The sequence below is a fragment of the Mustela erminea genome, chromosome 9, assembly GCF_009829155.1.
Source record: "Mustela erminea isolate mMusErm1 chromosome 9, mMusErm1.Pri, whole genome shotgun sequence".
Lineage (NCBI taxonomy): Eukaryota > Metazoa > Chordata > Mammalia > Carnivora > Mustelidae > Mustela > Mustela erminea.
Genome location: NC_045622.1, coordinates 79,858,389 through 79,872,169, shown reverse-complemented (window position 1 = coordinate 79,872,169; position 13,781 = coordinate 79,858,389). Strand labels below are relative to the sequence as shown.

The following is a 13,781-nucleotide window of genomic DNA, read 5'->3' as shown; positions in this document are numbered from 1 at the left end:
TTCTATCTGTTACAATGCCTGGCTTCTGTAATGCTTATTTACCTCTGCTTAGTTCTGAGCCTCCCCAGTAGGCTCTCAGGCACTCAGGCCTTGGGATCTACATGTGGTTCTGTCATTCGGAAATTGTTTCCTTTGAATGTCTTTCACCTCTTGGGTTTGATTTGAAAGGGAAAAGATCAGAATAAGAAAATCGGGTTTAGAAAGACTGGGCATGAATAGGAAAATATTTTTGATATTTCTCTGAATGTTTTGAAATTTGGGGTGAATATGGGTCTTCAGAAGTACTGAAAAGGGTCTCTGACCCCAGGATGTCCAACCAGGTCAGGAAACTGAGACCTCTTTGGTGATGTCTTGAAAAGAGCTGATTTCAAAAATGGATTTCAGTCAGTCACACCAGAAGTTGCCAGTCCTTACATCCCAAGGTCTGTCTGTCAAATCTGCGCATGTGGCAGTAGAGGAAAATGGGCCCAGAAGCCCAAATCTGGCCACAGTGCAACTTTTAATAGATCAGCAATTTTCCATTGTTATTTTGTGTGCTTCAGAGTGATTGTTGTTATTTTAAATTATCCCTAAACTATAGGTCCTGTGCATAACGGGATCACTCTAGGGACACTGAGACCCAGAAGAAAAGAACGAGTCGGTGAAAACACCTGTTTAAGACCAGGAAAGCACGAGTTTGGCGAGCCTCTAAACCAGCATGGGGGCTCTGCTTGCCCCAAATGCAAATGTGGAGGACTCAGAGCTTAGAAACAATAGCATTTCTCGAGACATCAGCTGTTAGATACATACCAGATATCTGATGGGTGTGATATTCTTTCTTTATTCCTTGACTCTCTCATGTTTTGAAATGTTTATGTATGTATACGTACATATAGATACCCATGTACATGTATGTGTTTGCATGTGTAAATATGAATATAATAACATAAATATAAACTTTTTTTTAAGATTTTATTTATTTACTTGAAAGAGAGAGTATGAGAGGGAGCAGAGGGAGAAGCAGACTCCCTGTGGAGCTGGGAGCCCGATGTGGGACTCGATCCTGGGACTCCAGGATCATGACTTGAGCTGAAGGCAGTTGCTTAACTCACTGAGCCACCCAGGTGCCCAAGTATTTTTAATATACATATTCAAGCTTCTAACTTTGGGTGGCAGGTTTGGCACCCATGCTTTTATAAAGCCAGTAGCACCTTTTCATAGGTCATGTGATTGTCTCAGGTCAAAAATCTTTGGAGTGCTTTTTGGATGGAAAATAAGGTAAACCTTGAGTGCCCAGGACTCTTTCTGGACCATTCATAGCTCATTCCAAAATATAATCTTTAGCATGAGCTTACCACAGGACCAGAAATTTGAAAGTTTTTCTTGATCTCAATTTATAAGAAAAGATGATCACCTTTGAGGTATGTCTTTTTGAATTTCAAATAATCTTACAAATGGTTCAAAAATAATCAGATTTCAATAAGGGATTTGCACCTATAAAACAGCGCTGTGAAACTATGGCCCAGGGGCCAGAACTAGCCCAATATCTATTTTTGCCCAAAAAGTTTTATTGGAACACAGCCTCATCTATTTGTTTATGTGTTATTTATGGTTGCTTTGACGCTGCAGTGACAGCGTTGAATAGTTGTGACAGAGACCATATGGCTGACAAAGCCCAGAGTGTTAACTGTCTGGTCCTAAACAATAAAAACAAATATGAACAACCCAATAGGAAATAAACAGGCAAAGGAAATCAGTAGGCAACGCAAATGCACACAAGAGCACCCTGAAATGTCCAGTAAATAGAGAAAAGATGCAGCTGTAATCAGGGAAATTCAAATTTAAACTACATTGAGATGGCATTTCATATGCATTGGATTTATAAATATTTAAGTCTTGTAATATCGGGTGCTGGTAAAATATAGAGAAATGGGAATTTTTATTCTCTGCTGCGAGAAGCACAAGTAAGTGCAATCACTTTTTTTTTTTCAGGTTTTATTTATTTATATGACAGAGAAAGGCACAGCAAGAGAGGGAACACAAGCAGGGGGAGTGGGAGAAGGAGAGAAGCAGGCTTCCCGCCGAGCAGGGAGCCTGATGCAGGGCTCCATCCCAGGGCCCTGGGATCATGACCTGAGCTGAAGGCAGACGCTTAATGACCGAGCCAGCCAGGCACCCCAGTTCAATCACTTTTGAAAGGAATTTTATAACATTCAATAACAGTGAGTGCACGTAATCCACTCCTAGAAACACACACACACACACACACACACACACACACACATACATAATACGCGTATATAAAAAAGACACATGTTAGAGAAACTTTTGAGTGCACAAATAAGGGGACTTGTACAAAAATATTCATGGTACCATTGTTAGAAAAAATAGAAATAAGTTTAATATTAACAATAAAATGGATAAACACTGGGTACATTCTTTAAATAGAATACTATTTAATAATAAAGATGAATTTAAAAGGATCACATATTCCATGAACACCTATTTCATAAAGCTCACAGTTGAGTGAAAAAAGCAAGATGCACAGGAATACAGAATTATATTATTTATATTTGCAACACAAGACAGTATATTACTCAGGGATACATACATATAAAAAGCATGAAAATAGGGGTGCCTGGGTGGCTCAGTGGGTTAAGCCTCTGCCTTCAGCTCAGGTCACGATCCCAGAGTGCTGGGATCGAGCCCTGCATCAGGCTCTCTGCTTAGCAGGGAGCCTGCTTCCTCCTCTCTCTCTGCCTTCCTCTCTGACTACTTGTGATTTCTGTCTGTCAAATAAATAAATAAAATCTTTTAAAAAAAAAAAAGCATGAAAATATGCATGGAAATTAATTACAAAATTTAGGAAAAGGCTGCCTTCCCAAGTCAAAAAGACTGGAGAGAGGTACAAAGTGTGTTTCAAATACAACTGTAACATTGTTTTTTTCTTTCCTTTTTTTTTTTAAGACAGAGATAGAACACAGGCGGGGGGGGGGGGGGGAGCAGCAGGCAGAGAGACAGAGAGAAGCGGACTCCCCACTGAGCAGGGAACCCTATGTTGGGCTGGATCCTAGGACCCTGAGATCATGACCTGAGCCAAAGGCAGATACCTAACTGACTGAGCCACCCAGGTGTCCCAACATTTTGTTTCTTAAGCTGATTGCTGTGAACTCAGATTTTTGTTCTTTCTATAAGTTGGAAGTAATTCATAACAAATGAAATTCTGTATGCTCGATGACTTTCAGTCATTATAGCACTATGGGAGAGCCCCCAGGACCTCCCAGTTTTTATTTCCCTGATGGAGCACCTTGGCCTAGCAGGTGGAGCCTCTGCATACACTTACGCAGTCTCTATATTTACAAGAGCACCTGGGTGAAGAGGTGAATGGGACCAAAGTCTAGCTTGTCCACTAGTCGATAAGCCTTGTTGTGCCCTTTGCCCAAAAGCCCCAAGGTGAGCATCACCCAAAATGGGTGCCTTCTCCATTGCCCAAAAGTGCCCTATAGAGTGTGCAGAAGTCTTGCGGCCAGGGTCCACTTCCTCTTCTTTAGCCTGTAGATGCTGCACATTCACTCATCCATAGCTACTAAAAATGAGAAAGACAAGCTGGTCTGGAAACAGTCTCTGTTGAGTTTTAGCTTGCCAACACATTTTGGTTCATCCTGATATCTTTCTAGGTCCTTATGGTTTATTTAACAACTGATCATTTTTCTCTAGTTATCTGGGATAGAATCTAAAAAATTATTTGTTTTGCTGTCTTAGGACATATTACCCAAGAAGTGAAGACTAACTGGCCAATTTATCTTTAATGTAAAGCACAAATACTATAGGAACTACAAGAGATATTAACACTTTTATAGATATTACATCTTTTCTTCCTTACTCAAGTCCATTGCTCTTGAAATTTTGTCTTCTTGGACAAACTGCAAATTTGAAATCTCTTTTCTCACCTTCTTTACCTGATAGACAATAGGAATTTATTCTTCAATAAAATCTACATGTCTCCTTTCTCCAAAATCTGAATCTCCCCTTTCCCTGAAGTTGCCAGCCCTTTACTCCTTGGAAGCAAAGGAAAAATGTGGTTATGGACTCCCTATAACACTTTCATGTGATGGGCATCAAAACCCTGATTCCTGGGCTCCACACAAGTCTGTTAAATCACTTTGCATTTTTAATCAAGCTTTGCATGCTATTCCTATGCTTCTTGAAGTTTAAAACCCACTACCTTAGAAGAAAGGAAATGAATTATTTTAGTTAAAAAAAAATCAACCAGTATAATCTATAATTCTTGTTTTAAAACTGCATAAGAAAGTGATATCTTGGCAGGAGAAATTCTGTCATCTTTCGTGTTGTTATCAAAAGAATGGTCTTAAGAGAACCAATTAAAGAAACCCAATTTACAATTTTTCCTCACTTCACTTTCTCATGAGAGTTGCCAGAAAATAATGGAAATGATTTAGACAATGGGCACTAATTTAGGGAAGGCTCCAAGGGCATGAGACAAGGAGTCAGGAGACCAGGAGTTGCTCTGTGATGATCTTGGGCAGCACACAATACTGGAGGGTTTTGGATTTCTCATCTATAAAACCAGAGGGTTGTCCATATAGCTCTGAGTTCTCTTTCAGACCCACAATTAGAGGAAATATGTCATTCTTAAAAACTGGAAGTCAAGGCATGTTTGTATATATTGACTCTCTCAAGACTCTACTTTCAGGGATCATTTGTGTAGTGTGTATTTATTGACTCTCTAGCATATAAATCAGTTTATGGTATATTAGTCATATGCCCAGCTAGGCATTATTTTTAAAGATAAATTCTCAAATGCAAAGATGATGACAATGTCTCATTTTAAACTTCTTAGGTCTGTATCAATTTATTTCCATTTTCCTTAAGTGACATGAGTGGTAAACTTTATGATAGTGACATTTTTAACCCCATCTGCCTTCAAGTATTCATGAAAACTGTCCCTAATATAGATGGTAAGAAAAGAGGTGCCCATAAAGCAGTATTTGTTGCAAATAATGATTCTGTGGGGTCTATTAAGCCCCAGAAGTCCACAAGAGGAAGGAATGCTGATAAATTACCTGACACCAAAGTTGCTGGATGACTTCTCAGTGGTAGTTACCTAGCACTCAAATGTTCTCTTGTCTGGAGAAATTTTCCAGTGTTCAGAAACATCACCTCTTTTGCCCCTTACAAGATTCCTGTGTTTTAGGATTTTAAAGAACGTGAGAAAGCTGTCTGAACTGAGATCCCCAAAACTTGGTATCATCAGTGGTTCATTGCTAAGACTTAGCTAACCAGTGCCTATCAAAATAGGTGTAAAGATCTCAGGTGAAGTGAGAGGGTTGTGAGGGTACGCGCCTTTAATTCCGTATATAGCTAAAACCTAAAAAATTAAGTCAGAAGAAGGGAGACTTCCTCTTTCTCCTCAAAAACCTTTTTGCACAGCTCCCAAAGACCTCACCCTTTGGAAGAGCGGAGAGTCATTTGAAACTAAACTGAAGGCTGGAGGCAAGTTCTACTTTTCAGGTCATCCAATTTAGGAGATCCAGTTTCTGCGGAGGGAAGAAGACGGGTGGGGGAGGGGAAAAAGCAGACTCTACGTCTTCAGATCCTTCCACCTTCCATCCACAGTCTGCCACGCAAATCGAGCCAAGTCGGGGATTTTGCCTTGAACCACCACCAGCACCAGCACCAGCACTACCTTGTCACTCACGCCCGATAAACACGCCCCTCTGGTCCTACTCTTGGCCAGTGGCGGCTCCCCTCCTTGCATAGTAATGAGCTCGAGACCTGTGCGGGCCAATGGCGCTCCGGGAGAAGGGTTAGTTTTGCATGTACCTAAGTGATTTGCATAACCCAGCGGCTGGGGGCTTGGGAACCCGAGCGTGCAACCCTAGAAGGGAAAAGGACGGGAGGAGATTGAGCCGCGGCTGCGAGAGAGCGAGCAGGAGCCTGGGTGTTTGTACGAGAGCCGGGCGGGGGTTGGGGCGAGGGGCCGGCATGGCTGAAGGCTGCGCTCCGCAACCTTGAGGAGCGGCTGCGGCGCGAGGCCGGGGACGGGGAGGCGGGTGCGATGGCAGAGCGCGGCCCCGGCAGCTGCGCACGGCCGGGCCGGCTGGCCTGAGCCGCGGGAGGAGCGGGGCTGCCTCTGCGCTTCCATGGAGCAGCGGGAAGGGCGAAACTCCGGAGCGCCGCGTCCCTGCACTGCCGCCGCGGACTGTTGAAGGGGCCGAGCCCGCGCGACCGCCGAGAGAGGAGAGCCCCCGCCCCAGTCCGCAGGCCTGCCGCCCCGGGGCGGCGGGGGGCGTCGGAGGGCAGCGGAGGCGCGCCGAGTGAGCGGCGCCGCGGGAGAGGCCGGCGCGGGAGGCGGCCGCAGCAATGCCGGGCCCGCTGGGGCTACTCTGCTTCCTCGCTCTGGGGCTGCGCGGCTCGGCCGAGCCCAGCGGCGCGGCGCCGCCTCTCTGCGCGGCGCCCTGCAGCTGCGACGGCGACCGTCGGGTGGACTGCTCCGGGAAGGGGCTGACGGCCGTGCCCGAGGGGCTCAGCGCCTTCACCCAAGCGCTGTGAGTGCCGGGGTGAGGGCGCCGGGGGCAGGGCTGGGGGGACAGGGGGTTGCCGGGGGGGGGGGTTAGAGTCGGTGGCCCGTCCCACCCCACCCACCCGTGTTCCGAGGAGCGGGGCGCGGGTCACCTGTGTGTGGAGGTGCTTAGCACCCACTACCGCGCGGCGGGCATTCCAGACTTCGCCAGTCCGGGTCCGAGCCGCGAGCAGCTTTTAACCCCAGACTTTTGGGGCACAGTCACCCCCCCCACCCCCAGAAAGAGTATCTGGGGCCAAGCAGAGGAAGGAATCTGGAAACGTCTGCCCCTGGCAGCCTTTTCAGGAGACCTTCCCTTCTCACGCGGGCCCCCGCTCAGCTGGCCAGAGCTTCGTAGTCGGTAGGCTGAGGGCGCCTAGAACTTGGCCTGGGTCTGCAGACCGAGGCACGTTTCGTGGGGAAACACCTGGAGCTTTCTGGGTTCCAGCATGTGGGGAGAAGAAACACCTGTGCCTCAGGGTGAATCCCCTTCCATTTCGGCCTCATCCAGGTAGAGCGACCTGGCATCTCGGTCCAGTTCCACCGTGAACTGCCCGACAAACGCCCAGGGTTCTGGAGCGCGCGGGGACGGGGTGGGGGCGGGGGGAGCCGGGCAAAAATAAGACGGAAGGAGGGGGGAAATTGCAGGTTTCTTTTGGTGAAAATACTCTCCTTCCCCAAGTAGGCCTTTTAAAGAAAGAATGCTGACCTGAGGTACAGGATGTTGGAAGAAAATCAAAGCTCCAGACCATATTCTCTGCCCAACCTTCTAGAATGGAAGGCAGCCGTTTTCTGCTGTACATTCATCTCCAGAACTTTTCTTTTGAGCTGCCTGGGGCTGGGGAAGTCACTCAGAGCGTTCTGACTTCTTAAAATCTCGCTCCTCAAAGGGAGACCTGAGGCTTTAGACATTCCCTTCAAAAAAGAAGAGCAAACTGAAATAGGTGTCGTCCGTGGTATTGGCAAATACGACCAATAAAAAAATAGGGTAACTGAACGCAGGGCTTGGTGTATGCACTTGTGTGTTGTGTGGTCTGCGGAGTGATTAAGTCAAGAGCCCCGAAAGAACTGTTTGAGGAAGGGATTCTGAGAGGTCTGTGGTGAGGGGAATTTTCTTTTGCCTTATAGCCAAGGTAGGGGACCTCTTAGAAATAAATAATTTTAAAGGAGTAATAGACCCCGTGAAGAATTCCTTTCTGTGCAGGCCAGAGCGTTGCCGTGTTTCCAGGTGGGTGGTGGGAGGCGTTCGGCTTGCTCTCTGCCAGTGGGGTTTTACTGAGTATTGCAGCCTGTTGACTTGGAATCTGCCTCATTCTCTGGCCTCCAGCTCCCCATCCTTATTTCTCACGTGCTAGTAACATATTTGAAGTCATTTTCCTCCAGTATGGTGAAATTTAACTTTCTTACCGAAGGAAGTTCATTTTGCAGTGAAGAGCAGTTTGCAAAAAGTTCTATCAAGTGGGCAGGTTCGAGTGGAAGGGAGGGGAAGAAGACTGTGTAGAGGAGATGGGCTTCTTTTTTTCCTTGTTCTCTTGACACTTAGAGAATTCATGCAGGAGAGGTGCCTTTATCTGACCTCTCAAGGCTCTCTAATCGTAGAAAAGCATCTTTTTGCTGTTTTGACCAGTAGTAAAGAGCTTGTTTAGTAGATTCTACCAGGTTTTTTTTTTTTAAGATTTTATTTATTTATTTGACAGGCAGAGATCACCGGTAGGCAGAGAGGCAAGCAGAGAGAGGAGGAAGCAGGCTCCCCGCCTAGCAGAGAGCCCGATGCGGGGCTCGATCCCAGGACCCTAGGATCATGACCTGAGCCGAAGGCAGAGGCTTTAACCCACTGAGCCGCCCAGGCTCCCCTAGATCCTACCAGTTTTGATGAGCAGTCTTGTCCTGTAAGGAAAGGGGCTGTTTTGCATTAGTACCTAAAACCACAAAGAAATAGCACAATTTTATGTGAGCACGTTCCTGTCTGCAGATTATCTTCCTTTAGAACTCACTGGAGGTAGTCAAATGCCATATTTTCAACTTAGAGCCCTATAGAACTCCCTGTTTGAGGCTTGGGAACCAAAAGTCATTGGTGACTGTCCAGATTAGGTTGCCTAAGCTAGCACCATCCTGGCACTTTCTGAGCTGCTGTGGTGAGCAAATGTGCTACATTTTCCTCTTCCACTTGTGACCTCTAGCTAGAGTGATTGGACCTCCTGACAACTAACTCCTTATTTCACCCCTGTCTCTTCATTTCATCCTCAAAAGTATATGTGACTGCCCCACTTAAAGGGCATTTCAAGGGCAGTGTGTTTGCATTTTGAGAGACCAGCTGGTTCAGTGAATCTCAAAAGCCATATTGAGGATGGGCAGGTGCTGTGGGTTTGCACAGTCCCATTGATCATCTAGGAACTCTTTCCAGGTACTTCTGATTTGCTGTCCCTTTATAGCTTTAGTGAGCCACGGTTACATAGCAAGGGATTAGATCCATGGTCCCAAACTTTTGCTCACCGTTTCCTAATTTCTGGAGCATTGCACAGAAAATTACAAACACAGATGCAAGTTAAAAAGATGAGGCCAATCAGTCAAAGTTCTTTTATTTTCTTCTCATGGCTCAGTGGTATATATGGTATCTACACCTCCACCAGGGGTGTGTGCACTCCACTTTGGAGACCCTGGGACCCACAAAGAGCAGAGATTTTATTTTACTCAGCTTGGAGTACACAGAGCCTGGTACACAGGCACTTAAAAATGTTGCAGTGAAGAGAGAATAACTTAAGGCCGACCCTGAAGGCAGACACGGGGCTTGGAATTCAGACATCATTCCCACACAGGATTGCCAATTTCAGCATTCTCAGCATTTAGTCTTTTGTCCAGATTTGAGAAAGCCCCAGAGAGAGGATACTGCTGCTTCTCCGTTAGGCTCGTTTAAACTTGTTCCATCCAACAGTGTCTATTTCCTGCTGAAAGCTGCTTTATCCGAGTCTGGGGGCAGAGTCAGATGTAATCCTCAGTATTGTTGATGGGATTCCTGTGTTCACACTGTTTGCTGCACCTGTACTGGTGATTTATATTTTGCAAGAGCTGTTCTCAGTCTTGTGTCACACAATACACTGGCTTGTCACAATTCACCCTGAGGTGTTTTAAAGGAAGTCATCTTACTGGTATTAAAATTCAAAGTTTATTTTATCAAAGAGATTCAAGGTTATTCCTATAGTAATGGTAACAGGTCACTCTTTAATCACCTATACTCCCAGAGGCTTGAGAGAAAGAGATGAAGTCCCAGTGGTGTTGGGGAGAAGTTTGTTCACATGTGTCTCCTGTGTTACTGCCTCATCGTCTGGGTGCCGTGGGCTCAGAGCACAGATCTCCACATCCTAGATTATGTCTGGTCACCAGTGTTAAGATGACACAGCCTGTTTTTGTGGCTTCGTGGAGACACTGGTGGGTCTGAGCCCTTGATCGTAGTCCTTACCTTGACACTAAGTAATTTTGTGGCCTCGGGCAAATCGTTCTCCTTTTTTTGAGGTGTGTGTGTGGGAACAGTTTTCTCATCTGAAAAATGCAGTAATTGGATTCACTAGATTATTTCTAAGGCCGCCTGTAGCTTCCAGAAGTTATATGATTTTATAATTCTTACATAATCTTAGGATGGCAAGGTGACCATAATGTTATGATCATCTCGTAAAAGATCCTAGGAGCTGCAGGATTTTGTTCTGGGTGAAGTTGCACAAACCTCTTCATTACCACTCACTTGGAGGAGGAGTTCTTTGTGTTTAGAAGTGTGTGTTAGGAAATTTGCCATGGAGACTTGTTGCAGAATGCATGACTAGCTAAGGCGCTTTGCTAGGGTAGAATAGCCCTGCTTGTTTCCTGTGGGTATGGCTTAACACTTGGAAAATAAAATCGTTCTGTTTCAGTAATTTGGATACTGTACAAAAAGTTACTCAATGTCCTCACTTCCATATAATTAGTCATAATCTCGCCAGCCTTCACGGTGTGTGTATCCTGTACATCGGGCAGGTTATTGAGCTTTCTATATAGAATTGATGGTTACCTGAGAGGCTTTGCAGTGTTTTTAAAATAATGTTATTTTTTTCTTCATTTGGAAGCCTGACCTTAGATTCTTCCTTAAGATGTATTATTTCACTACACCAAACAGCTTTCTTCTTTTAATAGTATCATCTGAAAGTATTTTCTTCTACTTTCTCTGATGTTTCCTCTATTCTCTGGTGGCTAGTCATCGTATACCTTTGTTGATGGTAGACTTTGGTATTTCTTGATTTCTGCCTTTGGATCTGTAAGTTTCAATGTTTAGTTTGTGTAGTGTGTCTTCCTAGAAATGCACTGATATCACATACAAGTGAACTTTGTGTTAAACAAAGCCAATATGTGAATATCTTTAAGTTTAGAATCTTCATTTTACAAACCAGCTGAATTGCTGGGTTCTCTTTAAATACAAGAGAAGGAAGGGCATTCTGCTGGGAATATGGAGAGCTGGTTTCCAGACCTGTCAATAAATTGCACAAGTGACCTTGAGTGGGTGACATGCTTAACCCCTCAGGGCCTTGGTTTCGCCACCTGTAAAACAAGGAAATAAACAACTCTTATTGCCAAGAGTTTTCTTTCTCTTGAATTTATTTATTTATTTTTTTAAAAATACATTTCTTGCATCCTCTCCCTTGGGTAAGGGAAGTATAGTTCATGGAACCTCTTGCCCACCCAGGAAACTTCTTCGGTTGTGCAGCTCTGCTGGAATGTTTCCGTTGAATGGGGAGCTCACTCCCTCACAAGGCAACAATGTGCTGGTCTGAACAATACCCAGGACTTGAACCCATAATTCTCTTATCCAAGGCTCCTTAAGGTTTTGCAGTTACCACTAATGTTCTATGATTTCTGTCGAACTGAATGTTTGTGACAGTTATGGTATCACAAGCATTTAATGTCCAGGCACTTGGCTCTTAACATTAGAATCGTAAGGTAACATTTGACAACTTAATCTCTTAGGGAAGATCAAAGTTTTTTACTGGTAGGTGGATCCAGGCAAGTTTAGGCATTTTCTTGGCCTCTTTCAGTCTCTCTCTCAAATTCTTATTTTAGTCATCTTTATAATAGTGAAAGTACTGAGAGCCTGCACGTTTGGATTTTGGTTTCTGGTCTTCCTGTTTGTGCCTATCCCTTCATTCCCACTTTTTCTTACCAATAAGTGATGGATATTGGACTAGATGATGGCAAATGTCTCTCACTGCTTTGAATTTCTCTGAACCTGTGTTAACTGTTAAGCAAGTAAAGTTCTGAGAATCCTTTAGTGATTTATTGAAATTTTTTCTAAGAATGTCTATCACTATTTCTCTATAAAAAAGGTAAATTTCCATAAAAGTACAGTATTTGTTGGTACACTTGGGTTAAAAGTTAAACCCTGCCAGATGTGCCTTTTACTCTGAAAAATGTAACTAATGTAACTCATAGTGTTCTTGATAAGAGAGCTTTGCTCTTTTAATTTTTTAAGCTAGATCTCAAGGATTTGGCTTTAGAAGGGTGTTAGCCAGCTTGCCTTTAACTGTCTCAGGCAGCCTTCGAGTTTTTGGCAATGCCAACAGCTTTTCTTATATAATAAAAGAATACGGATAACTTTTTCCTTTTTTCCCCAACTTTGTTAAGTGAACTATAGCTTCTTTTGCAGAGCTTCATTAGGATGATAAAATGCTCTGTTTTTAAGTTCTGCCAGGGAAGGAAAATTTTGCTAGGACTAAAGTTTAGCAAAGCAGTACTCTTACACAAATGGCTAATTTGTCTGCCTTTCTAGGCATTTCTTTTGTGATTAAGTACTTGATGGTCCAGCTGTAGGCCAGGTAGCACTTCTATGGTCTGAAATTGGGTGAGTTCCAAACTGAGTTTAGAAATCAGTGTTAGCAAAAGACAGATCATGACTTTATAGTTCATATACATTTAATAACCTCAATTTCTAAAGACTTTAGCAAGTTTGTACTCAAGTACCTCTTTTAAATGGCAAGATGTAATTATGTAGTAGTCTACTCTGGATTCACCCCCCAACAGACAAGTATTCTTTCTTTCTTTCTTTCTTTTAAGATTTATTTATTCATTTGAGAGAGAGATCACACAGAGGGAGAGACTGAGGGAGAAGCCAACTTCCTATTGAGCAGAGAGCCTGATGTGGGGCTCGATCCCAGGACCCTGAGATCATGACCTGAGCTGAAGGCAGAGGCTTAACCCACTGAGCCACCCAGATGCCCCTAAGTATTTTTTCTTAAACAAATATATGGTGTATATTTGTATATGGCTGGCACTGTTTTTAGTTTAAAGTATAGTGAAGTATGTTGTGGCATGTACAAGCAGTTAAAACTCTGAATGTTGGGGGTGGTTGTTTTTAATCTCAAGCATGTTTGGTACCATTACATATTTTATTTTATTATTTTTTTTTTTAAAGATTTTATTTATTTATTTGACAGAGAGAGATCACAAGTAGATGGAGAGGCAGGCAGAAAGAGAGAGAGGGAAGCAGGCTCCCTGCTGAGCAGAGAGCCCGATGCGGGACTCGATCCCAGGACCCTGAGATCACGACCCGAGCCGAAGGCAGCGGCCTAACCCACTGAGCCACCCAGGCGCCCCCCATTACATATTTTAATTGTCACAGTAGCCAGGTTCTCCCCCTCTGCACTAAGTTGACAGCAAAATTTGGCATTGGGCATCTCTTTTTTTTGATGCAAGTGATTGAGAACAGGTAAGCCCTTCTAAACAGTTCAGGTCCAAGAAGTGAACATCTTTAAGAAATATATTTTTCTGGTTTTCCTAGCTTTTCTGTTCTGAAAGGCCTTATGGGGAAGGCATTGATTCCCCCCTCCCCCCATAGCAACATGTGGGCCCATAAGAATGTAAGAATAGCCTTGTAAGGAAATGTAAACCATAGATATTTTGGGAGGCAGCTGGGCCATTTAGATCCCAGGCTGGTCTGATGTCTGTACTAGTGAGAAACTTGTGGAGGAAGCGTATCTAATATATTTCAAGTTACTTAATGATACTTTATCCTTCAAAATTAATTTGTATTTAAGTATTAAAAATCAAGAGAAATAAAGGGTTATGTAAGCCCCTTTAGCTAGTTTTTTCTTTTCCTCTATTTTTATTATTTTTTTTATTTTTTATTTTTTATTTTTTTTAAAGATTTTATTTATTTATTTGACAGAGAGAGATTACAAGTAGGCAGAGAGGCAGGCAGAGA

The 13,781-nt window shown here is 43.8% G+C and overlaps 1 protein-coding gene across 1 annotated transcript in view; it reads left to right on the top strand.

Moving 5' to 3' along the window:
• Positions 1 to 5,801: 5,801 nt before the first annotated feature.
• Positions 5,802 to 13,781, top strand: part of LGR4 (leucine rich repeat containing G protein-coupled receptor 4) — a 103,324-nt gene continuing 95,344 nt past the window's right edge. Inside the window, exon 1 of the mRNA XM_032357668.1 lies at positions 5,802 to 6,548. Coding sequence (XP_032213559.1) covers positions 6,364 to 6,548 — 185 coding nt within the window. The 5' untranslated portion in view covers positions 5,802 to 6,363. The remainder of the gene's footprint in view (positions 6,549 to 13,781) is intronic.